This window comes from Cyanistes caeruleus, chromosome 1 (genome assembly GCF_971803275.1).
Source record: "Cyanistes caeruleus chromosome 1, bCyaCae1.hap1.1, whole genome shotgun sequence".
Classification (NCBI taxonomy): Eukaryota; Metazoa; Chordata; class Aves; order Passeriformes; family Paridae; genus Cyanistes; species Cyanistes caeruleus.
Window position 1 is genome coordinate 97,445,741 of NC_141701.1, and position 27,028 is coordinate 97,472,768.

Consider the following 27,028-nt stretch of genomic DNA (forward strand, 5'->3'; position numbering starts at 1 on the left):
TTATTGCCAGAGCTAGCTTTTCTTTCTCGCTATCAGTTTTCCTTTCTTCCCCCTTTGCACTATCAAACGAGTTTTCCCACTGCCAGTTCTTTCCAGCCTCAGGAAAAGCAGCGCTGCCGGATTCGCAGCGCTACGCGACCCAACCCCCCGCCGCCCTCAGGGGCCGCGCCCGCGCTGCGCCCGCCCCCGGCCCGGCCCCGCCCCTCCCGCCTCGCGCTCGGCTCCGCCCTTTCTCTGGGGGCTGCGGTGCGGCTGCGCGCGGGGGCAGAAGGCTCAACTGGTGGCGCGTGCGCGGCAGCGGGGACGCCGGGCCGCGGAGCGGGGCCGGCGCTGGCATGGCGGAGGCGCGGCCCGGCTCAGGTGAGCGTGGCTGCCGCGCTGGGGTGGGGGGGTGGACTGCGGAGGGGCACCGCAGGATTGGGTGGGCGCGGTGAAGGGCAGGAGCAGTCACGGCTCTCCAGCGATACTAGTGGGCAGAAAGTGGCCCCCAGGGGTCTCCGCCGACCGCTGGCTTGTGCGGGCTGCGGCACCACCTGTTGCGGCTGCCCCGCCTCTGCCCGCCGCGACTTGGAGGCGCCTGTGGCGCCCAAAATGGCCGGGCTCGCCGGTGCCGCAGGGCCCCGTAGGAAGAACTTTTACCGAGGAGGAGCGTGCTTACTCCTGGTATGTGGCAAACGAATGTAAGGTTGCTGGTAGCGCCAGAGAAAATACATAGAGAAGAGCTTGGTTAATGGAAAGCCTGTCTGCTCCCTGCCCACCCATGTCCTTGAAACCCAGGTTTCAGGCTGTCCGCATGGAGCAGTGACAGTGACAACGTCTCAGGCCCACGGGCTGCAGTAACATCGCAGCTTTTTGAGGGGTCTCAGAAGGATCTCTGAGTAGAAGTCTCGGACGTGCAGGAGGTTACTGCTTAGAGCAGGTGCTGCCTGCTCTGAGGGATCTTGGAAGGGGCTCACGGATGGAGAACATCTTAGGGACACGGCCTGGACAGGGCTTGAGGGCAACATGCAAGAAAGCACTTTCTCTTTTGTTGTGCCCTGCTTACTTGTACGATGTGAGTTCAGATTAACTTTAGTTTTCTTGGTTGTGGTTGCTGAGGAGTGGGGAGGAAACCTTTCAATATTGGTGTTTCAGCCTTGCACTTAATTATTTGTCGTGTATTCCAGGTACTTAACAATAGAAGAACCCTTATGTAATTTTGTCACGAGTATGTATCTAGAAATAATACTGTTGCTGAGAGTAATTAATTTTACTTAGTTTTTCCATCTTGTTGCTTAATTTTATTGTGGTCCAGGTAGACCTTCTCCAGTAATCAATGTCACATTGAGGTCAGTTGATGAGCTGACTAATTTCATTGTTCATAGAGTTGTTTGGCTTCTGTCAGGGGGAATCCTGGGCTTTTGTGTTTTGGGTGTAGAAGAAAGTATAATTTTCTACTTTTGCAGCATGCTGATGTTAATTCAGATTATCAACAGCCAATGCCCTTAATAGCATCCCCTGTTCTTGGTAGCCTGGCTTTCATGATGGAGAAGTTATTTGAGTTCATTTTTTGTTGCTATGAGAATGGGTCCGCACTGCTGCCTTGACAGAGGTGAAATGGTCTGGGACATGGTACCAAGAGGAGAGACATAGCTTCAGTACAGCTGCTGCAGTCAAATTTCTTCTTGTCTATCTTTCATGCTGCTAGTCTGCAGGTCAACTCTGATTGTGAAATCTTTTGTATAGTATATATATATTGGAATAAAGAGTTGTAGGTATATTGGGCTAAAAAATGCTGTACTGTGAAGCTGTAGAATGCCTTGTAATACTTAAAATAACACAGATATTGTTACTTGGGATTAAGTTCTGGGGTTGGTTCATTTTTTGTGGTAATGCTTACTGTGCTCTCAAGAAAAATCTCATAGGTAAGTTTTGAGTTGTACCTGTGCAGTATTGGAGTGGAAACTGCATTTTGCACTGCAACTTCAGGGATAGAGCAAATGTCTGATTTTGAAAGCTTAAAATTGAAAGATGTTTCTGCTCTCAGAGTAGAACAGGGGGTCAAAGAGTGACAGTTTGGGGTCAATGCAGATGTGCTGCCCATCCAGGATATTTTGTCGATAGCGAAGAATTATTGAGACCCAGGAAATGATTATAAAAGACAAAGAGGAAAAATATAAGCAGCAAGGCAGTTGTGTAATAATTGTTCACATTGATGCTTCTCTCTAGTTTAGGTCCCTGTGCACCTAGAAGGGATGAGTGTATTGTATTTAATAGCTGTTAATGGATTTTTTCCCATCAGTTGCTGTAATTGCAGTTGAATGTAGTTTCATTTTTTTTTGCCATCCTAAGGACAGCTGGGTGTTATACATGGTACAATGCATCATTAAGCTGAAGATAATCAGGGGATTTCTATAAAGCATTGAGTAGCCCACTGTAAGGGGGAAGAGAAAAGTGAAAACTTTAAATGTATTTGTTTTACATATGTAAAATCCATTCTGTAGTTAGGATGGTAAAACTACTTATGACAAAATCCTACTTTCAAATTCTCTCCCCATATCCTCTTGAAATGGGCTGGCTAAAACTTTAAAGTTCCATTTGAAGTGTGGATGCACTGAATTGGATGTGAAACTGGACAATAGCATAAAAAGACAATAACACCACACTGTGCACCAATATACACAGGGGACTAACTAGCTGGAAAATAGCTTTGCAGAAAAAGTGAGATGAGGCCACCCCTGGAGTGAGTCCAGCAAAGGGTCATTAAGATGTTTAAGGAATTGGAGCATCCCTCACATGAGGAGAGGTAAAGACAGCTGGAACTGTGTAGTCTTAAGAGATCTCAGAGTGATCTTAGTGCTGTGTACAAAATCTGAAAGGGTGGGAATAAGGAATATGGAACCAGATTCTTCTTAGTGGCATTAAATTAAAGAGGTCACAGGTACAAACCACACAAAATTCCAGCTGAACACAAGAAAAAGCCTTCTTACTGTGAGAATGGTAATAACACTGGAATAGGTTGCTCAGAGAGGTTATGGCCTCTCTGTCCTTGTCTTTGGAGATACTCAAAATCCCGGTGGTTACAGTTATGGGCAACTGACCTCTTTTGGGCAGGATTTTTGGACTAGATGATTTATAGAAGTATCAAAATGAGCCATTCTGTAATTCTGTGAATAAGCTGATTTTGCACGTTAGTCTCTAATAATTTCCGTCAAGAGTTGTAGGAAGGGAGCATATCTTTTATGACATGATCTAATACTGTGAGTTGAAATAAATGATGAGTTTTGGGCATGCAGATTGTTTTGCCTGGAAATGGGTTGCACTGCTTGCATCATTAAACCTGAAACAATGTAACTCCTGCTTAGGAAGAAATTCAACATTTTGATCTTGAATCTGTGTGATCTTGAAAATAAGATGCTGTAGGTGAATGTATAAAGTGATAAGAGAAGACAAAAAATATAAACTTGGTAGTCTGGTTTAAAGCTTCCAGTGCTATGGGGCAAGTGTCAGATTTCCATAATGCACCATTCATTTTGTGTTTGTTTTTTCTGCTTGTTTGTTCGTTTTTGGGGTTTTGCTTTTGGTTTTTTTGGATTGTTGTACTGTTTAGTAGAGGCATTTTAAGAGCTGCAGGGAGTGTCTTCCATGAAACTTGTGCTTCGTGTGCAGTTGACTGAGTCATCTCTTGTCTGGATATATGTAATGCTGACACAAATAGATTGTTGTGTGCACATTCTACTGTCATCTATCTTTAGGTGAAAGAATAGGTTATTTGAATTGCTTTAAAACTAAAGACATCCATCCTGAAATTAGCTTTCTCTTACAGGTGAAAGACAGAATATAAATAGAACAACTATTAACAGAATATTCTGATTGGAAGGGATCTCACAAGAGTCATTGAGTCAAATGCTTGGCATCACACAGGGCAATCTAAAAATTAAACAGATATCTAAGTGCATTATTAAAACAGTTCTTGAATACTGAAAAGTTTGGGGTCATGACCACCTTCCTGTAAAGCTTTTTCCAGTACTTGAGCACCCTTTAATTAAAGTTTTTTTCCTGATGTTATCCAATCTGACCTCTCTGTGACCAAGCTTTAAGCTTTCCTTCACATCCTATCACTGGCCTCTGGGGAGAAGAAATCAGCAACTGCCTCTCCCCTTCCCCTCATGAGAAAACTGTAGGCAGCAATAAGGTCACTCTTCAGTCTCCTCCAAGCTCAGCAAAGCTAGTATTTTCATCTCCTCCTCATGTAATTTAGTCCTTATACCATCTTTGTTGTCCTCCTTTGGACACCTGATATTTTTATATCCTTTTGCATTGTGGAGCCAAACACACAGCACTGAAGAAACTATTTTTGCACACAGTGCAAGGCACTATTTTTGGCTGAATTTATGGGTATTTAATTAACAGCAGTCAGTTAAAAGATGTCTGAAGTCCATTCAGAAACAATGGTAATATTCAGTATTGTTTGTTTCATTCCAGTTTTGTATTGATAGGAAACTTCAGAAGGAAATCAGTTCTTCTGGTCTGGGAGATAAAGCTGAATTAATTTAAGAATAGATAACTACTAACTCTGATGCCTAAGGGGCTGTTCTGTGGACTGTGTTATATTTTTTTCAGATTAACTTTGTCAGTATATTTTTTTCTCTCTTATATTTGTTTCTGATTATCAACTTGATACTAATGAAAGTACATTATTTAATGGTTCTTAAAAATCTAATTAATTTATAGCTTCCTGAAACCATGAAACTGTTCTAAAATATGTCACTTAGGCATAATGTCTTTAAGTGGCACTTTCAAATGTCATCCTTAATGTATTCATAAAAAAAGTACCTAAGCTATTCGCTGTACTGTTCCCAAGTATAAACTCTGTTTTTGAAGATGAGCTTATACTTGTTAAAATGAGATGAGTGCTTATTAATTTGCTTCATATTTTTAAATGTGTCATCAAATTGTCTTTCTGAAACCCCGGGCATTCTGTCTCTGTCAACAGTTAATGTTGAAGGGGTTTAATGTTAGGGCAGAACAGGCATGAAACCATATGGTTTTCATGGGCTTCATTCTAATTCAAACCAAAGCTCCTAGGAATTTTAAAATAATAGAACCACAGGTTGGCTTGGGCTAGAACGGATCTTAAGAGTCATCTAGTTCCAACTCCCCTCTGAAGGGCAGGGACATCTTCCACTACACCTGCTTCTTCAGAGCCCTATCCTGTGTGGCCTTGAACACTTCCAGGGATGTGACCACTGCCTTGGGCAACCTGTTCAGTGCCTTATCACTGTCACAGTAAAGATTTTCTTCTTCATGTCTAACCTAAATCTCTCCTCTCCCAGTTTGAAGCCAGACCCCCTTGTCCTGTCACTACATGCCTTTTTACAAAGGCACTATCCATTTTTCTTGTGTGCTCCCTTCAGGCACTTGAAAGTTGCTGTTAGGTCACCTTGGAGCCTCTTCTCTGTGTTGAACAAATCCAAGTCTCTTAGCCTTTCCTCACAGGAGATAAGCTCCATCCTTCCAGCCATCTTGGTGGCCTCCTCCACGCTTGCTTCAATTCAACTAGTCGATGTCCTTCATGTGCTAGGGACCCATAGCTGGATGCAGCACTCCAGGTACAGAGTACTCAGAGCAGAGAGGGGATGAATCAACTCATTTGACCTGCTGGCCACATTCTTTTGATGCAGCCCAGGAAAAAGTTAGACTTTGGGGCTGTGAACACGTGGTCATGTCTGCCTCTCGTTCTCCAAGTCCTTCTCAGCAAGGCCATTCTTGATCAGTTCATCCATCAGCCTTTATTGATACTGGGGGTTGCCCTGACCCAGGTGCAGTGCTTTGCCCTTGGTCTTGTTGAACCTCATGAGATTGCTGTGGGCCTCTTCTTGAGCTTGTCCAGATCCGTCAGGATCTGACACATCCTTCCGGTGTGTCAGTTGTGCTGCTCAGTTTGGTAGCATCAGCAAATTTGCCAGGGGTACAAGGTATCTCTTCCACTGTGTATAATTAATGAAGGTATTAAACAGCAGTGGTTGCAATACAGACCCCTGAGGGACACCACTTGTCATGGATGTCTATCAGGACTCTGAGCTGTTGACCACTACTCTCTGGATGTGACTTTCCAGCCCATTTCTTGTCCACCTAATAGTCCACCCATCTCTCTGAGAGAGCAGGATCTTGGGGAAGACCGTATTAAAGTCCTCACTGAAGTCCAGATAAATAATACCTGTAGCCCTTCCCTTGTCCACTTATTTAGTCACTCCATCACAGAAGGCCATTAGGTTGGTTGGGTGGGGCTTGTCCTTGGTGAAGCTGTGCTGGCAAATCACCTCCTGTCCTTCATGGACCTTAGCATAACTTCTAGGAGGATCTGTTCCATGATGTTCTCAGGCACAGAGGTGAGACAATATAGAAGCTTTTTCCAAAGGTACTGTGTTATCCTGTGTTTATTTTATAAAAATACAGGTTGGACTTTAGCTTTGGGGCATCCCTTTTACTTTGAATTTTTGTTTATGTATGTGTAAGCATGTCAGAGATAATTTCACTCAGTGATAGCTACTTAATTATTACATTTGTACAGTTATTTTGCAGTTTCTTGTCTTGGCAGACAGAAATCAGTTTTAGTAGAATTTACCACTCTGGAATTTTCTTCATTATGTAGAAGCTGACAGCAAGAATAGGCATCTTATTGATGTAAAAAGTGCTAATGAATTATTAATATTTTGGAATAAATATCTGAATCCCAGTTTGTATTTTTTTTCTGCAGACTTAATAGATTATTTGAAAAGTGCATTGAAAATATTACTTCAACAGTTACATTTTATATCCTGGTTAGATTTCTTGGAGGCCATGCCCAAAGGTCAATTTGACTGTAATTCCTTCGTTCGTTTTATATACCGCATCTCATAAGCAAAGAAAAGAGTGGTCTTTAAAAATAGAATATGCTTTTTAGAGCCAAGCTGTGTGGGTTTTGCAAAACCTGTTTTTATTAATCTTTAGCTATACATCAGACTTTCAATTTTAGAGTATACAAAAGAAAACTTTAAACAGCTAATAAAATGTGTTGTTTCAAATAAGCTTTACATGTAATCATAGGATTGCATTCTGCAATTACAGGATTGCATTCTGTTTTCAAATCAAAATGTGTGAAACTTAAGTAGTCTATACTGAATGAGTGCTGTTAACATCATAGTGTAAAAGAACCATACTTTATAATTGTACTGCTCTTTTTTAGTGATAGAAAAGAAACTGGCAAAACCCTGGGAAAACTGAAAGTAAACATAGCTGTAGAAAATAAAATAGACTTTAAAACAACAATATTGTCAGTTCTTTGCACAGGATACAAATGCTGAGAAAAATAGAATGTTTCTAGGGAAGATGCTTGCAGTCCAGATTCTCTCAAATTTATAAGCCTAATGTTGGTACCTACTAGGGTCTGCAGTCCTAATGAAAGAATAGTTCAACTGGAAGGGCCCTGCAATGGTCACTGAATTCAGGGCTGACCAAAAGGTGAAGCGTATTAGGAGTGTCCAGTTGCCTCTTGGAGACTGGCAGATAAGGGGGTATTGACCACCCTTCTGGAAGGCCTGTTAAAGGTTTTGAGCATACTCTTGGCAAAGAACTGTCCCCTCATGTCAAGTCTGAACACCTCCCTGCCCCTAGTCCCCACCCCCTGGGGGTCACAGCTTTGAACCGTTCCCGCATGTGCTGGCACTGGGTACTGAGAAGAATAGATCAGCACCTACATCTCTACTTCTCTTTTGCCTGAGTTAAGATTGATTCTTAACTCAGTCTTGAGCTCTTTTGAAGACCAGACTTCTGTTTGGTCTTCTCATTCTGTTATCTCAGAATCAGGTTAGAATTTCAGCTTAAAAAACCCCAAACTATTTGTAATTGCCATTTGTATCTAGTTTATTTATGACATATAATGCTGTATTGAGTGGCTTATAATAATATATAATATACTATATTAATAACATATACTATCTTGTGATGTAACATTGTAATGTTAATATATATGGATATAGTAAATATAGATAATATTGAATTATAGTATATATATATTATATAAATAATATATAATAGAGTTTTTTCTAAGACAAAAAAACACAAAGTAACTTCAACTTCTCTTTAAAAATCAAAGTATCAATTAGGCTATGTGGTTAAAATATCCTAAAATGTAATTTTAAATTCTTAATTTTTATTCAGGTTTCACTTCCACAAAGCTATATGTTATATTTTTTCCTTTGGCTGCCAGCTTTCACATTGCAGCTGTGACCATTCCTAGAGTTTTAAGATAAACTTTGCTTGCAAGCAAATCAAATTCACTGAAAAAAAAAAAAAGAGTATGTTAGCGCCTTGAAATGTTCTGGTTTATTCTTCCCTTCAAAATGTTAATTTCCACAATCTTTATTGAAAAAACAGTAGGTAGTTCAGGAACCTAGATTGCATTAGCTTTTTGAAGAGTCTCTTGGCCTAAGTCGTGGCCTAAGTGCTTGATTATTTTTTTTTTTTTATTGGAATAAACTGCACTCTGCCCTACCATGTGAGGTAACCTACCCAACCAGTAGAATGGGCACTACCTCCACGTGATTTTATAAGCTACTTCTTTTTACATTACTGTGTAAGATTTAATCAATATGCCACAGCCAATTAAACTATCCCCGATACTCACATAATTTCTGTTTCAGGCAGGCACTACTGTCACAATGTTACAGGAAATGGAGCAACATAGGATTTCTCTTCCTTTTATCTAGAGACATTGAAATTACAGAAGACCTCTGAAGTAGAAGCATGGTTCATGTTGATAGCCTCAGAAAAAATAATTTTACACTGCTACCCTGTGCCATTTAATATGTCTGTTTGTAGAACAGTGTAATCAGAGTTAATGCAAGTATTTGCTACTGATACTTTTAGTTTATATTCAAAGTTTTGTATAATATTAAAATCTCAGATGTAGACCCTATTTCAAGGACCCCTTTTTTTAGGTTCTTGTATGTATGTGAACATGCTAGGAAAAACTTTAGATATTAAACACTCATTATCACACTTGCATATCTTGTACTGCTTCAAAAGTTTTCCTTCACGTTTTATTTTGATATTCTTAACTCTGGGTCATCACAGTCCTTCTGTAAAGATGACAGGACAAGAAGGCTTCTACAAAGCACTGTATGATTCAGTTCTAGTTTCTGGACACTTGTTTGCAGTTGTTCCGTCAAGTGTGGGATTCATTGAACTTCTGGACCTCTGCATGCATGGTAATTTGGTTGAAAAGAAGTATTTACTGCTTAAGTTTCATGAATTTGTATTTTTTAAATTTATTTTTTAGGTACATTGAATTTCAGTCCTGATGCTGCTGATTCCATTCCTGGAGAAAGACAACCTACAGATATAAACTGGGTAAATAAAGATAGAAAAGACTCTAACAGTAATCAGAGTAGAAGTAATATACCAATTCCTAATCTGTCTTCTGAAAGAGGTACAGATTATGAAAGCTCTTCCACAAAGCATCGTGGCTTTTGTAATCCAGAAACTCAATATGGGAATTCTGAAGACTTCCACCAATATTTTGGTAACAGTAAAAGTTTGAAGAATCGCAGTTTGCAAAGCCAGAGATTGCACAGATTAAGAAATGATAGCACATGTGCTAGAAATAAGATACGGCAAAGTACTACTGATGCTTCCGCAGGTCCGGGAATTTCAGATGCTGCACTAGTACCTGGTAGAAGAGCACCTCCTAGAGGATACAGTGATTTTCTCTCCTCAGAGAGCGACAGGGAGGTACCTAATGCAGATAGCAGAGGGGCAAAGCCAAAGAAGACACATCTGATGCATACATCTGGCAGAGGTTTCAGGGAAAAGGGAAAGCAGATACACGACCGTGAAAAGCGAGTGAGCTCTAAACAGAAAGCAGAGCTGTTTGAAAATTTTCCATCTTTGGATTTGACACAGTCTGACTCTTCAGAATCATCTGTTGGAAAGGCATTCTGTGATGCGCCTTTTGGAAGTGGGGATGAGCAAAAAGGTTACAATAACGTAAACAAAAGATATCCCCGGAAGCCTGTGTGGAATAAGCCCCCAGTAGAGAAGGAGTCTCAGAAAAGGCATGATACTCACCATAGTAAAAATACAAAAGTAGGTAAGAAGTCTTCTGTTGCATATACTCCAAAAGATAAAAATGAAAGGAAGAAAGAACTTGTTGCTCACAAAAATGATGAAAACTTGGCCAGTGAAACCAGACATCAGTTGTCTGAGTCTCTCAGGTTCAATGGAAGAAAGTTTCTGCTAAAGGGGGATCAAGTACCTTCACTTCATTTCAGCTGGACCCAGTACTGGAAAAAGCAAAGTGACGTACCAAAAAACAAAGAAACTCATACAGGTAAGTTTTTGAGACTGTCCTGGATTCCTATATGAAAGATATGATCTTGAGTAATTTAAAGAGTCTTTGCTTCAGCTCCTGCCTTGAGTACCTGAGGAGGCTTATTATTTCACATTAAATTGGTATTGGTTTCAGAGGGTAGAATTAAATGTAAATGTATGGTTTCTCGGTGGGAACAAATACCTTAAGTTTACTAGAGAAGGACAGGTTTTGTTTAAAGTTTTTTATGTTTTGATACCAAACTGCAAATGGTGACCTAGTCAGGTACCATATTAAAATGTGTATGTTGTGGGAGTAAAATTCTGAGCATTCTAAACAATGGGGCTTGAGAAGGGTTATGCTGAAACTAACTTGCAGAATAGGTCTTCTCATGTTTTATGTAAAGGTAGGAGAATGCCAGACAGAGAAACAGTATTCTACTCATAAGTGAATTTTATGTGCTTTTTTTCTGCACCTTTGATGCCTTAGAGAACCTATAAATGAAACAACACATGCTTCTGAGATATTGTTAGTATAGGAGGTAATATAAAAGCTGGTCTTTACTGGAGGCCTCCAGGGGCAAATATAGAAAATGCCATAAAAGCCACCCCCAGGGGTGCATACAGTTTTATAAGTTTAGTAAATTAGCACAATCAACAAAAATCACCAGTTAGGAGCACATGTGGTGATGCAATTCACCCCTAGTTCAAGCCCCTTCTAAATCCTTCCCCTTCAGATGGAACTGAACATTGTTGATGAAGATGTATCTCGAAAAGTTGTTTTTCAAGCTTTGTTTCTAAGGAAAACCAAGATAGCATAGGGGTCTTGGAATGTGTTTTGTCTTTCTGCCTGTCAGGGCAGGGAAAAATACTGGGAAAACTAGCTATGAATGCAATAATAGGCTACAGAGCTCCAAATATGTGTGTGAAGAATACAGAGAATATATAAAAAAGACGAAAAACATTAGCTGCCACCTCAAAAGGTGATTGGAAATAGAGGCAGTATCTGGATACTATTTTTGGAAGTTTGAGAATAGAAACATATGCTGTTGACAGTGTGAACCAGACCCAGTTTTTGGCTGTCTGAATGAATTTTGTGCTGACACATACCATTAGTGACTGAAAACATTAAATGGAAATCAGCTGAATCTCTTCAGTGCTATCATACTGGTTTCTGTTTCAACAACTTAGGTAGCTTATTGTTACTGTTTTGCATAAGCTTAAGCACTAAGTGTTAAAAGGCTTAAATGTTCAGAAGCAATAAAGAGAAACACCAAGAATTTTATTTATTTGGTTTTTTACAAAGCATATCAACCTTATCTTCTGCAGCACAGAATGTTAGAGATGGGTAGACTAGTTCCAATTATCTTAACTGTGATATCAAATCTATTGTAGACTCTCCTTAATATTTCCTATTACACAGCTGAGAAAGTAATAGCATAATCAGGAAGCATAAGATATGTCTAGTTGGAAATTTTCTTCTCTTAAGAGGATCAAGATTTTCCTTGATCTTCTCTAACCTAAATAAATTAAATGTCCTGCTCCTAGGTGCTATTTGAATCATAAAATTGAAGATACATCAGTCCTTTTCCAAGCATTATTGTTAAATGGAAAACATCACATGCAATAAGCAGGAAGATAAGTAATAGTCTTTCCCAGGGAACTTAAGGAACTTCTCCCACCAAAATAGTACTTTATTTGTGTGCTTTATTTGGGAGCTCTTTTGGCAACACTGTCTGCCACTGTTTTCAGGGAACTAGGATTGTGGGTTTTTAACTATTTCTGGGACACCTAGTTTCTCAGCATGGTATAGGTTTAGTCTTCTGGAGAAAAGAGGTGTTTTATATGAGGATCTTCCTTTACAGCAGATAATAGTTATGGGATAACAAATAGAAATGACTGTTAGTCCTAAATGTTGTGAGGCTTCATGCAGGAGGGCTAGAAACTTGAAAATTGTATTGAGGAGGACACAGTGTTAACACTTGCAAGCCATGGACTTGCTTGCAGTCACATGTGGTACAAGCAGATTTTGAATTGACAGTATTTTTTTTCTATTTTTTTTTCTATTTTTTTTATTTTTGGTATTTCCTTCATTATGAATTTGAACTTTCCTTGTTGTTATCTGGTCTAATCACAGAGGAGCAAAGAGCACTCTCTGTGAATAAAGCTGAATGTACTTGGGTTTGAATATTCCCAAAAACGAGATTAAAACACAAATGAGGTTAGATATTATAAAAAAAAAAATATATATTTTACTTAATAGGAAAAGAGGCAAAGAGAAAGAAAGAAAGAGAAAAGAAATCAACAAATAAAAGAAGGGGGCCAGGGGGAGAGAACAGGGAGAGTAACAGAGACAGACTAAATAGAAACATATCACCCCTCCATGGGTTCCAGTGATATCTTGTTATTCCCTTCCCTCTGGTCTTGGTGGTGAGGGTCCCCTGCAGAAATGTATAGAATCCAGTGGATTAATCATGGGCCAGGTGAGAATGCCCAGGTGCCTCCCCTGAGAGGGGCAGGTTTGACACTGTGACCTGAAAAACTGTGGATCCATTGCATCATGTTGCATCACGTGCAGTGCTCTCTGATTTAGGGTCTGGGGACCCCTTGGAGTGGGCCTTTGATGGGCCATGGCATCCCTTCTGCTGTCAGTCTCATGGATGTCTGGTAGATGTGGCTTTCCTGGGATAGGGGGCCCTGCAGTTGGGCAGGGGTGCACAGCAGTGGATGGGTGTTCACTACCTCGGACTAGAGGCTATGCTGCACATCCGAAACCTCTCCTGCTCCTCTTTGGTATCAGGATCTGTGCAAGTCTGGTAGCAGATAAACCTGGGGCTAGAGCCTCCACACCAAAACTTCTGGACATCCCTGCCATGGATGCTTGCTCTTCCAGTCTTAACCATCATTTCCCAGCTGCTTTGGACAGCAGTGTTACTTTTCTTATCTCTGTCCCTTAGGCAGTTTAACTCACAGTTGAGGGCCTCCGCCCAGAGACCCCATTCAGGATGCAGTGGTCTTCCATGCAGTTTTTGTTATGCAATTTGCTATAATAGGCAGAAGTCCTTCATGAAAATGTTTAAGCCATAAACCATAACATTTAAATCTCTGACACTTGTATTGACACAATCTTAAAATGGTACATTTTTACACTGTACACTTGTAGTTAATATATTTCAAAATCCCGTGGACATTTCTAAGGCACATTTGATAGTCTTACCTTGCTAGGTGAGAATTAATTTGACAGAAACTAAGCTTTATGTGGTGCCTTTCTTATGGTTGCACATCAGGCTGTTTTGACTTTAATGTGGGGTTCTTGGTTTATTTTCCCAGTACTTTTTCATATTAGTTAATATGGCTCAAAAGACCCTGTCCTTTGTTGTTCCCAGTAATGCCACTTCTAAAGCACTCATTTTATAAAGGGTTTGTTCCCATAATCCAGGTCCTTTGCTGTTAATATTTGTTATGTCATCTCCTGGGAATACTTAAGGATGGAAATGAAATGTAATTTTGGCAGAGATTTCTATATTTAAGGGCTTTCATCTTTTTGGTTTAAAGTGCATGCAAAGATGAATTTCCCATATAAAGTGATGAATAAAATCTCAAACTTCTGCCAGTGTTGAAACTATTAATTTATAAGATCAGAGTAACTGCTATTTGTCAACGTGGAATTTGCATTGCCACTTCAATAGGAATCTTATACTCCTTTTTCCTGCTCCGAGGCTAAAAAAATGCATATAAAAAAAAAAGTATCAAACTGGAATCTTCCAGGTATAAACTAATACCTTACTTATAGCCACAGAGGTAAAATGAGTTTTGCTATAATTTAAATGAAATCTTAGAATTTAATCTGAGTTTCATTTCTCAGCTAGCTGTTTTTTTTTATACATGAGTAATATATTTTTTTTGCAGGGTCGTTGATTGAACAGCTGACCACTGAGAAGTATGAGTGCATGGTATGCTGTGAGGTGGTCCGAATAGTAGCACCAGTGTGGAGCTGTCAGAATTGTTACCATGTATTCCACCTGAATTGCATCAAGAAGTGGGCGCGATCACCAGCTTCACAAGCTGAAGGTTGGTATTTTCTCAAATATGTATTTTATAGATATTCTATACTATGTATAAATATTGTATGTATAATGTATATGACATATTCTCAACTATATAAAATAGCCAAATTCATGTGTTGCTTATGCAGTGAAAACTATCTAGAAATACTGTTTAAGATAATGCTGTGACCCACCTCTGAGGCAAGGCAGCCAAGTTTGTTGTTAAAGGGATCCCTGGGGGTGGATCAAAGCGAAACAACAGTAAGTAACTGATAAAACAACAAATTTTATTAGAGCTGCTTTGAAACCTTAAGTAGAAAATGGATTTGAGAAGGGGTATTGTAGTCATTCTGAAGTGTATGATCATCCTAAGAGAGGAAAATTTGAAAGAGAAAAACAGAGGAAAAGAGAGATCTGTCACCACCCATGGCTTCAGTGATGTGGCCGGGGGGAATTGTCACGGTCCGTGGTCGCAATATGCCATCCGAGTCCATTGGAGATGGAAGCCTCAATAGGCATCAAAATTTGGGGGGTTTATAACACTGATTCTTCCACTAAACACTCCAGTACTTCGTCCAGGAGGAATTCTGGGTATACACAGTCTTCTTTCTAGAAGGTGTTGGAAGTCTGGCAGTGTCAAACAGGGGATTTGAGTGTATGTGTCTGGATGTGCCTGGAAAAATTTTATGAACAAAGGTTCCAAGTTCAGAGTTTTGCAGCTGCATGGTGGTGGCTTGTGGTGTGCCATGGCGGGTGGAGGTGGTAGAGTGCTGTGACCTTCCCAGAGAAGCGTCTTTAAAAAGATGTCCTGGGTGCACAGGCACGTCTTGTTCCTGCTGAGTGATTTCAGTTCTTGGGTCATTTCAGCTGCAAGCGACACAGAAGGAAGGGACAGAGTCTTTGTATGGGGTTCCACGGAAGGTCTTTATTGAGCTCCTACTGTAAAAGTGGTCAAGGTACGAATTAATCCTCAGGCAGAGAGAGCAGGGGTTTATATAGGGATAGTGAGGGGTTAGGCAGAACATCAGAATGAATAAGATGAGAGCACAGGGACAGAACAAAGGGGAAGGGCCAATGGGATGCATAAAATTAACATACAACAACAGTGCATTCTGGGGGAGGCTTCATGGTTCTTCCATGACCATGGGGATTGTTGCTTTAGGGTTGTCCCTCCAGGGGAGTGTGGTAAGCTTATTCCCAGTTGGTTTACTGGCCTCCACAGTGGTGCAGGAGAGAAATTGGCATAAAAAAACCCATCTTCTCTGCCTCTGTAATAGCCGTTGCTTAACTGTGGTTTCTTCTTTAGTTCAGTTTCTTCTTTAGTTAAACAAATTTAAACAGCTTGTTTAAGGGAAAATAAGGTGCAAATGGTTTACAAGCAGTAAGCTGTAAGCAAGTTTTAAATCAGTTTTGGGTTTTTTTTGGTTCTGTGTATGCCTTATATAATCCTTATAACTCGATTCTTTCCAGTGCTCTAGCTAAACCTGGTTTCCAGATTTGGATACATAAGATGATTCAATGAAATCAGTGAATCAGGATGCAAAACTATGTGGCTGTGTTTTTACACACCAAGAAATGTCTCCTCTCTCATCTGTGCTTTGCTGAGCAGTTAAGGAGAAGATGCACTTGATGTATTAGCTGTCTGCTTTTACTCAACCACTTTTTAGTTTGTTTCCTTGGATAAAATACTCCTGAAATCCATCCCTCATGCCATGCCATGTAGGGGAATTCAGAGAAAATAGAAAGCTTCAGCCTTTGTCATCAGCTTAAACCATTTCAGATCTCCTGTATTATACCACTTTTTGAAACTCATAAGACAATGTGTTATGAACTTTGAATCCTTTGATGTAAGCTAAGGCTGACTTGCAGCTACTGCTCAGTTCAGTTGAGTGGTGTAGACACACTCAAAAGATGATAATTCTGAAGTAGTTTTTATGTTTTTTCTGTACCCTGCTTGTTCAGTGTTTGCCATTTTTTGTGTGTCTTCCTGTATCTCTCTGGGCAGACAGGAATTGCAATGTCACCTAGTTCCAAATGTTTGACAGAAGTTCTTAACAGACTGTAAATCTCCTGCAGAAAGGATTGGTTGTAAAGTTCTTCTTGCAGAAAATGCATAGTCAGACTTCTGGGTAGGGCTGGTGGTGAGCCCCAGTTCTCACTTGGCAAGCTTATTTCAAAGGGGCTTGAGGTACTACTTTACCCTTAGGGGGACACATGGGAGAAATGCAGCAACATGCTCAGGAGGTTAAAAAACAAACTTTATTGGCAAATTTTATAAGCCAACTGAGCGTGACTGTTGAGTGACTCACCTTTTTTGGGTTGATTTATCTCCCTGGAACAGCTTACTCCTTGACAACAGAGTAGCTCCTTGCTTAAAGGGGGCTTTTATCTTTCAAGACAGTAACCTTAGATGCTTGAAAGATGAAAGCATTTAAAATAGCAACATTTTGGGCCATTTGCTTTTCCTATAAGAATTTGTGGACTAAATATGTTACTGTATTCGGCATATGCAAGAACTAGAGCTAATCATTAACTGAAATTAAAGGTTACGGCCTCAGTAGAACTGATACCAAACTTCAAGACATCGGTGCATATTTCTTGACCTGCAAGGCTCTGCTACTCCATCTTGTATAGATTTTGTGCTTCAGAGTGTATTTGTTTTACCATAGGTTGTTTCAGTTTATGTTCTGCATTTCAGGCTTTGGATAATGAGGAATTCACTAGAATCCTGGCAGTTATTAATGTCTGCTCTAGGAGAAATGGGACACTGTAATCTACCCAACTTCATAATTTGCTGGGTTTTGGAAAGGGGAAAAAAATGGTATTTTTTGTATTTTTGAAAACAATTTCCTTTGATTCTGCAAATGTTACAATGAATTTCAGAAAATCTTAGCTAATTCAGCAGCCAAACTTTTCACTGGCATGTTTCACTTCCAGCATATTTTGCTAATAAGATGAGTTTTGAATGTTCATTTTATGTTTTGGCAGCAACTGAATGTGTCTTGGTTTGAAAGACAGGTGTCTGCCAAGGAAGGTGGGAACCTCCTTTGGAATGGAAAATATGCTCCACTTCCCTCTGAATCATTATAGCTTTGAAATTAAGGGGCTTTCAGGTAAAGATATGGGAAAAGGAATAACAGTTCTTTACTAGAATATATCTGTATAACAAGGCAGACAAACAGCCACAAGGGCAGCAGAAGGAGCAGCAGCACAAGCCCAGTGACGCCTTCTCTGGGCCGCAGGCACTTTCATCTCCGGTGCAGTTCCGGGCACAGCCGGCAGGGGGCGCTGGTGGCTCCCGGCCAGGCAGGGCGGGTGCGATGATTCCCCCGCGCCGGCAGGGGGCGCTGTGGCGCGGGCCCGGCTGCATTTCCCTCACGTGGTAATGGTGGGCGGGCTAGATGGTGAAATGGGCTATAGCGGGAACCTCAGAGCTGCAGCTGGGATGGCAGAAACAAGCGTACAATCACGGGTGGCAAACAACATGAAACAGAAAACTTCTCAGGGGCTGCAGGGGTTGTGTGGACAGGGGGTGCTGGGTTACAGTGTAGCACAAAAGCCCTAGGCAGCAGCAGAAAACAGTGGGGCTGCACAGAGGCAGGTTGACTTCTCCTTAGAAGCTGCCACTCCAAGCAAGGGAGATCCACTCTCCAGGAAGGGGGAGAGGGTAAGGGTCCTGGATTTTCCTGGTGAGGGTCCTTTCTAATCAGATCATGTGTTAATAAGTTCCCAGTTCAATTGCTGCTCCTACGAGCAAAGACTCACCCACAGTAATGAAGAAGCAGTGTGGGGCTGGGCACTGCAGTGGCAGTGAATTCTCCCCATGGTAAGCAGCAGCTCAGCTGTCCTCAGCAGATGCCAAGAGTGAGAGGGCTAAGGGCTAAAGCAAGCCCCTCAACCCCCAGCCAAAATCTGGCATTATCTCTGCCCTTCCCAAGAGGAAGCCCCTCAGGTAAGAGAATAGCTGGCCGAACCCTTCCCCTATCTTGGCCATTTCTTTTGTCTCTCTTAAGTGCCAGCTGCTATTTTCTTAGAAACAAAATTCCATGAGAGAAAGAAAAGGAAAAGAGCCTCTAACAGTGTTTCAGTGAGAATGGCCCTCTATATAGGGCCTTGCAGCAGTTCTTAAGCTGTGTAATTCATAGTAGAAGGCTGAAAGTGTGTGTGTGTGCATAATTTGTCACAATGTTTTGTGATCAGAGTAATCTTGAATACTCGGATGAAGTAGATAGCATCCCTCATGGGGATCTCATGTAGTTCTGTCTTCCAGAACAATAGTGACTTGTGTCTGTTATGAGAGAAAAGTAGGTATGGATAGTTTGGGGACAAGGCACAATGCTCAGCAGGGGGAAGCTTTGGCATTAATGAAAGCAAGGCGTTACCAGAATAGGAGCCCTGGAACACCAACACTAATTAAATATTGGGACACTATGCAATAGAATGCTTATAGGAAGTAAAAAACAGGAGTGTACAGCTCTCCTTTATAATTTGTATTTCCTAACACATTGTGTGTATGTTTTGCTTATACCAAACTTACTGATGTAATAATGCAGGTATTATAGTCTGAGTTTTGAGATTCACGGTAGGCCATCAGATTGGCATTGATGCACAGGTGGGGACACGTGAAAAGGAAAGTGTGGTATTCTGGATTACGATGTCAGTGTGATAATATGTGCTTAGGGCTTTATATACTTGGATGGGATGATGCAGTGAACTGTCTTAGGTCTAGATTCTAGGTTCCAGAAGCTAGTTCTAGGACTAGGTTACTGTAACAAAGCCTTCTCACACTCTACAGTGTCTCTCTTCTCAGGCTATATTGAAGATGTCTTCCCTCAGAGACTTCTTTGCCTTCTATTGTCTTGACAGTCATCTGAAAAATGACAGCTGGTTTGGCCAAGGCAAGTGAAAGTCGCCTGATTATCTGTGGGCAGTCATAAGGCATTATTCTCTTCTTGGTCTGCTTGCTCTGTGCTGTGTTAAGGAACCTTCCCAGTCCTCCCATTCACAGGATCCTGTAGCAGTCGTACTCTCAACACCGTGCTGGGACCAAAGCCCCCCTTCACAGTGGACAGCTGCAGGGAGCCAGTGGGTGCTTTGCTCGACTCCCTGCTATGCTGAAAGTCACGCTGTGAAAAGCCAGTGTCCATAAAGAAGACAGAGGAGTCATACAACTTTATTCAAATGAAGGGAGAGAGTCCACTAGGCCATGCTCCTATGGGGTCTCTTGCATTTTTGGTGGATGCAGCCTCCTTTTAGCCTAAACTCCCAGCTGCATGTTGCCCTCCTCCTTTCCCCATTGGGTTGAGGTGCTAGGAAGGGAAAGACTACCTAAACTGCCTACTAAATATTCCCCCTTGAACATGTATACTCCTCCCCCCATCACACATTGTATGACCATTAAAACTAGCTGTAAGCCCATCCTTGGTGGAGAAACTAATATTCATAAGTCTATTAAGCCTGTGCATTTTCCCCCAAAGTTGTAAGTTCAAGCTTTGCTTGGCTCTGCAACAAACTTGGGCACCTTGATGTTTGTAATGACTCTCACACCCATTCTTCCAGATTGAGTCATTTGTGAAGACATTAACACACATTTTTCCCATATTTATTTCTGCAGTGTAGACTGTCAGCAGCACTCAGAACTAGAGAATAGATTTTTATTCTATGTTATAGATGTCCTGGTCAGGAGGAGGAGCTTTACTGGGGATCACTTTGCCATCATGTGGAAAGATTCTTTCCTGTAAGGAGGAAGCAAGCATTTTGCTAACATTTTAAATTATGTCTTGAAGGAATGTGACTTTGAGGAATCGCATAGCTAAGGTCAATCTGACAAAAATACCTGCACTTTACACAAGACCTTCGTTTATAAAGGGGAAGTTGTTATTACTTGCCCCTTCCTTTTTCTACTTTTAAAAACTGATGTCTAAGTGGTGTTTAACTTGTGCCCTTAAATGGATAGAACAAACATTTAAATAATTTTGTCCCTTCTTTGTAGACAAGATAGTTTTACTGTTATTTTCGTTTTGATTGGAAGGTTTGGAGATATTGGAAGTATTTCTTTCTATTCTACCCTTGGGCTCTGCTTCCAAGTGTACCAGATCAGTCCAGATACTGTCCAGTGCTGGTCTCTAACACAGCACTTCTAAACTTCTGAGTTTCAGTAGTCAGAATAGAAATTATCAAAAATTTTAATAAATAGTTTCAAATAAGGAATCTTTTTATCCCAGAAGGAAGAGGATAGCAATTACTAAAACAATCTCTAGTGAAAGGGAATGAGGTTTCTTGATTCAGATTAGACTACTGTCCTTTTGGTGCTTTTGGTTGGAATTCTGCCTGCTTCACTTTTGTTCATGAGAAAATTTGTGAAAGTGGAATGTTCTTTCTGTAGGATCATCCTCATTCTCACTTTACTTAGTAATCAGAATTTGTAAGGAGTGCTTACAGGACCACTTCTTACAAATGTGTATGTCAGGAGTCATCCTACCATCATTCTATACTACTGTAATTGCACCTGAATCCTGGAGTAAAATTTTCATTACTTCTGATTTTGGAGGAAGGCAACTATGCATGTCCCTTTTGGGTAAACATACATTAATGTGCTTTGAGCAAAGATAATCAATGATGATGAAGAAGAAAATATATCTTGCAAGGCTGTTTTTAATAGGTTCCTATTTTTTGGGGACCTTCCATATACTCTAGAGAAACTGTTGAATGTAGAGGAATAGGCATCCAGCTCCTGGGGAGTTGTTGATAGGAGAGGTCTTCTGCTGGCCTCCTGAAGCTCTCAGGGTCCACTTACCTTCACAGCTTTTGAAAGCATAACATGGAATCAGAATGAAATTGTTAGTGAAGCAGTTGAGTGTAATGTACTGTGCTATGCTGTAATCTCATAAGGAATCCTGTAGTATTTAGTATGCTTGCTTTAGGAGGAGCCACATAAAGTACTTAGAGTTTTGTCAGCAAATACGCCTTTTAGTTGTCTACTGCCAGTTTTTGCCTGTAACTTTCAACACATCTCCCTGAGTTGCTTCTTCTGAGATCCTTTAGTTTCTAGCAGTCAAAAGAAAAAAAAGTCTTAGTCAGGAAATGCAGATTGGTCTTGACCATGAATGTGAGAGTATATGCCTTGTGCCACTGTCCTGGAGCTGCTCGGCCCATAATCATGCAGATCTCTGCAGCAATCTTGGTGGCACAGTAATATGAGCCAGGATAAAGAGGGGTATGAATAGGCATGAAGTGTTAGAAAGAACATGCATGCATTAGGTTTGCATTTCTACACTGTCAAGGCAGTCTGTAATTTGGATAATTTCAATTTGTGAAAATAATTTCCGTTGTACATTATGATAGGTAACATAAATTGTTCAACCCAATTGAAGGTGAACCGAGGTGTGCCTCTTGTTGCACTGCAGTTGTCTTGTCATAAGTAGAATTTCCTGTCTACAATCCCTTCTGCTTTTGTAACATGAAATTATTGTGAATCTTGGTCAGATTTCTTAATAGTGAAGTATAGTTCTAAAATTAAAGTTTTATTAATTTTATCAGCACTGAACTGATTAAGTTAAGAGAGAAAGTGTTAATCAGTTTTTTTCTTTTTAATATCTATATATAGTTAGAAAAACGTATCTCTCTTGTCTATGACCATTTTTGTGGTCGGTTGTGCTCTCAGTTTCATATTCTTAATAGCAAGATGTATACTGAATTGGGGAAAAGTCTTCACTAACGTTGCTTTTCTTCCACTTTACCGTTCTTTCTTTACTGCTAACCAGCACTGTCCTGAAACATGGAAACAAGAAAACTACTATTTAATAAAATAGCAACTTGAAAAATAATGTCCTAGTCAATATCTAGCTATTATCACCTGTAAATTAATAAATTAGGTTATTCTGGTTTGTATTACAGTGGTTTATTCTGGGTGTGAGGCAACACTAAATTGGTCTTCTACAAAACACATAAATTCATGTGAGGATAGTGGAAAGAAAGTATAGGTGGTGCTTTGTGTGGTATTTTCCTCACCAGCTTCCCTCTCTTAACACCTTTTTTTCTCACAGCTTTAGATACGATGAAGACTGTCTATATTCTAGCTGTATATCTTAGGGTATATGATAATAGAAAAATGGGAAGTTTAAAATCTGGCTTTGCTTCAATAAAATGTTGTAGCTTGTTGAAATGAAATACCATGGCTCCGTTGATGTCAATACTGTATAAAATTTATTTTTATTAATGTGTTTACTCACCGCTTCTGAGTAAGTAGAAATACTGATTTATTTGCATCTGTGGTAAGAAGCAAAGTAGAACAACTTATTCTAGGCTTGCAGATTAGTCTTTTATTTACTTCAAGTCCTTTTTATCTTTTCTTTATCTACAGATGGCAATAGCGGTTGGAGATGTCCAGCTTGTCAGAATGCTTCTGTGCAGGTTCCTAAAACTTACACTTGTTTTTGTGGTGAGTTTCTCACTTACTTTTGGAAAGAAAAACAATTTTGTCATTTTGATTCTTTTTTGTTAATACGGATTTTGTTATTGGTGCTCGTTTGCTTACATGCCTAAAGCTCAATTTTTAAAAATTTCATTGACACGGGAAGGTGGCTGCACAGAAAATCATACATATGCTGCTTGAAAAAGAAAGAGAAAATACTAAGTCCCAAATGGTAAATATTTCCATAGCATTGTGTAAAAAATAGTGATTTTTATGGAATAATGATAGATTTTGGCTGTTATCTTTTGAGCTTTCCTTCTGTTGAAGGAATGGAGTAACCTGCATGTGTTATGTCTGTCTTCATGGCAAGATACACCAAAATAATACACAATTCAAGGATACAACTACCTAAACCTTTAAACTGATCTAGCAATTTCATGACTTATGTTGCTCAGGAACACATGGAGCTTCAATAGGAAAAAATATTTTGGCTTTTCAGACCTCTGTGTAGATATGGATTTAATAAAAAAGGTAAATGGCATGAGTACAACACTCACCACACCATAAATACAAAACAAAAAGGGGAAATGAATTATGGTACTTAATACACAGATGTGAATAAGTTTTGTTTGGAATCTATACTTCTGTGATCTGTATTGTTTTTACATAGCTTTCTTTTCCTTAAATCTGCGTCACTGGAAACTTTCACCTCACTTTCTATAAAACAGTGTTCTGAAGTTGAGACAGAAGCTGTGTCCATAAACTTGCCCTAAAGAAGCTAGATTTGCTAAAATAGGAGGGTTCTTTTTATCTAAATGTGTCAGTGAATCAGTTACAAACAGTGCAATGCAGTTAAGACAGAGTTTTTGTATAACAATGTGTCAAATGTTAGAACTATAGAGGTAATAATTGAGTTATTAGGGAAAACAATTCAGTCAGAACGAACTGACCATGAATGAAAATTAGACTTTTTAAGACAGTCTTCTGTCTGTTAGATAGGGAAGAAATTCTCCTGAGTCTAAAGGCTGTTTCATGGTTTAGGAGATCTACCGTAAGAATGTTAAATTGTCTGCAGAATTATTACTCGAAGAGCACCATTAACATAAGAGTTTAATCTTCTGTAGATAATTTTACATTAATTATATATAATTTGGACATCATCAGTCACTTATGCAAAGATACCTTCTATTTGATGACAAGTACTAACTATGTACTGAGAATGGTTAAGTAGGATTTTTGTTTTTTTACCACCCTTTCACCCATGAGGAAATTCCTAGCTTATTTTTCTTCTGAAGCTTCAGATTTTTAGGACTTTCCTGAGTAGTCAATTTGTTTAATTGAAACACAGGTGAATAAATGCTATCTGTAGCATTTATTCATATTTTCCTAACTTAAAACCGGTAGAATGTAGAAAGGTATATTAAAAAAATTAAAATTATGTAACTATGTCACCAAAAGTACATTTTCCTCCTGCTTTGGATTGTCACAACTCAAAGTTGTAACATTGGCTCAGTTGCTTCACTGTTAATTTAATTCCTCTCTTGTAGAGAGCCAAGAGAGTGTTCATGATGGCAATTAACCTTAACCCTGATGGCAATCTCATGCACTTAGAGCTATGAGATCTGTTGATAATATCTCAGATTAATAAAAATATGGTTTAGTGCTTCTCTGAAATACAGAATAACTGAAGCTAACATACTTCTTGTTTAAGACTTCTGCTTCATTCACCAAAATTCATGAACCTTTAATGTTTAGATTAATGTAGAGTCTGTTTCTTTTTATAGAAGTGACTTTTATAACTTGCCCACTCATTTAATTCCCTATTATCCATCACCATACCTGGTAGATCTTACTTTTTTAAAGGATTATCTTTTTACTTTGTTACATTTTTTTTTTCCCCTCCCTGCTGCATTGAGACAGCAAGGGAGTTTCACCTTTCAGTTTTCTTAGCTACTGTGCAGCCTGACTAACTACAGGGGGGTTTTAGTTTTCATGTATTTTATCCATTTAATTTAATTTACCAGCTACCTACATGCCTGCTGATTGACAGTACAGAGGAAAGAATATTCTGGAGCTTGCTATTCCAGTGGTAAATTCTTTTAAAGAAGTCGAATATGTATCAGTACAGAAAAACATAAACATTTTTGTAATGATTTTGTCAAAAAAGACTACTTGCCAGTATTTAAAATGCTGCTTTTTCTCTTTGGTATGATATTTTTCACAAAGGCAGTCTGCTATTCAAAGCAATAAATACCTTTTTGTCTTTCACATGGTTTAGGTAAGGTGCACAATCCTGAATGGAATAGAAATGAAATCCCACATAGCTGTGGGGAACTTTGTGGAAAGAGGAGGCAGTGTTTGGACTGTCCACATCTCTGTAACATGTAAGTAAAGGTTTATTATACAAGCATTGAAATGATTTAGAAAAAAATTCTGAAGATTGTATTTGCTTATTTTTTGACTCCAGGATATGCTTAGAAACTTGGAACCTATAGAGGTTTATAGTTCAGCTGAAGCCTGAAAGAAATGAAAAGCCTGATGGCTACTTGTGTTGGTATGTCTAAAGTGAGTTCATACAAGAGCATGAACAGGAGGTCTACAATAGTTGTAGCAACATTTCTGTCATGTTTTAGGAACTGAACCAGCTGTCTGACTTAGTTTCAGGAATTTTCATTGAAGTAGAGAAATATATTGTAGTGTCTGAAGGTAACTGAGCATGTCCAGTGGTCCACCAGATTTTTTAGGTGTTGTTATTAATGTAAAAGTGTTTGAATATCTTAATTTGACATTTGTGCTACTTGCTTAAACTGAAAGACCACTTCTTGCCTTTGTGTCTTTTTTTTTTTTTTTTTTTTTTTGGCTTGTAAACTGCTGAGGAGAAAAGGGCATTTGTATTTATTTGTTGAGATCATCAGATAGTTTAACCAGTATCCCTCTGAAGATTTTAGTCAGTATATGTAATTCAGGTTGGTTTTGCTACCATTTTATTAGTAGAATTCAGTGAAGAGATGCAAAGGAGAGCACCTCTGTTTTCAATTCTGGATGTTTTACATTGGATTTTTTTTTTAGTAGCATTGCTAAGATTAACACAATTATATGATCATTTTCAATGTATAAATATGCTTGTTAGTCAGAAACATAAATTATATGTTGTTCCTGTTGTATCTAGCTTCGATTCCCATTGAAGTTGGTCCTTAACATTTTTTCATATTTCTGGGTTTGGAAATTTTTGATTGAAGCAGTTATTTCTCCTCTTGGTACAGACTCAAAAGCTTCAGTCATTCCAATAAATAGTCGTCTGGCACTTTTTCCAAGATTTGCTAAAGCTTGGAACTTTACTAGAATTTTACTCTGAACTTCGTATTTAATGTGTTTTGTTTGAAATATATTTCAACATTTTATTGAATGTCAGAATAATTCTGTAATACTTCTTTGCCATACATGAAAATGTTATATTAGATTTCTTTTTGATATTAGATTTAGTTTATATTTATGCATCATCTATTTATGCACACAGATTTGCATTTTATTTCATTTAAGTATCATAGCTGTTTTCTGAATTTATAGAATCATGCTAGATCAGATTGACTTTCAGACTACACTTGGTATAGCTGTTACCCAGAACAGAACACTGATTCTCTTTGAGACCAGCTGTAGGCCTCCATCTCAGGAGAGGCATATGTTCGTGGACATATCTTTTGCCTGGTCAGAAATAAGCAGACTTCTTAATCACTTTGAGAACTCCTAACTGCAATTTGTTGCCTGAAAAACTTTCCTGTAGGGCTTGGAAGCAGATGTTGTTCTCTTCTTTCCTGTCATAGTCTACAGCAGAGGCTCAGTCCTTGGCATTCTTTTCTAGAAGTCTTCTGAAGAGTAGTGACCAATATTATGACGTTGGAGGCACTACAGATTCTTAGTCTCTTAAAGTCTGATCTGCATAAAAGCTGTGAAAATTGAGTTCAAATTTGTGGCCAGTTGTATCATATTTAAAAACATTACCATTCATCTTTTTCTTTCACGTGAATGATGAGATCATCCAGGCCTGGAGGTAAGGCAGCAGTAGGCATGCAGATCAAGATAATAGATGTTCTTGACAGTCTCCAACTTATGATAGTGAACTGGAGAGGAATGCATTTTCAATATTAGTGTTACTCAGTTTTGGATATTGCTCAGTATATTTTGGACTCTTCTTTCTCCCATATGGGAATCTTTGGTATTTTTGAGGACACATCTGCTGTAT

At 39.3% G+C, this 27,028-nt stretch overlaps 1 protein-coding gene across 9 annotated transcripts in view; it reads left to right on the plus strand.

The window, feature by feature from the left end:
* The first annotated feature begins 219 nt into the window (after window positions 1–219).
* The window catches only part of NFX1 (nuclear transcription factor, X-box binding 1), a 74,862-nt gene continuing 48,053 nt past the window's right edge, over window positions 220–27,028 (plus strand). For 5 of the 9 annotated variants that reach the window (XR_015274533.1, XM_086843965.1, XM_086843968.1 and 2 more), the window contains exons 1-5: window positions 220–360; window positions 9,302–10,351; window positions 14,239–14,400; window positions 22,738–22,815; window positions 25,067–25,172. Coding sequence is in view for 8 of the 9 variants with exons in the window: in XM_086843965.1 (XP_086700091.1) it covers window positions 336–360; window positions 9,302–10,351; window positions 14,239–14,400; window positions 22,738–22,815; window positions 25,067–25,172 (1,421 nt within the window). In the remaining variant the exon portion in view is untranslated. Of the gene's footprint in view, window positions 664–9,301; window positions 10,352–14,238; window positions 14,401–22,737; window positions 22,816–25,066; window positions 25,173–27,028 lie in introns of all 9 variants that reach the window. The other 4 variants (XM_086843999.1, XM_086844016.1, XM_086844008.1 and 1 more) reach the window with 3 other exon arrangements.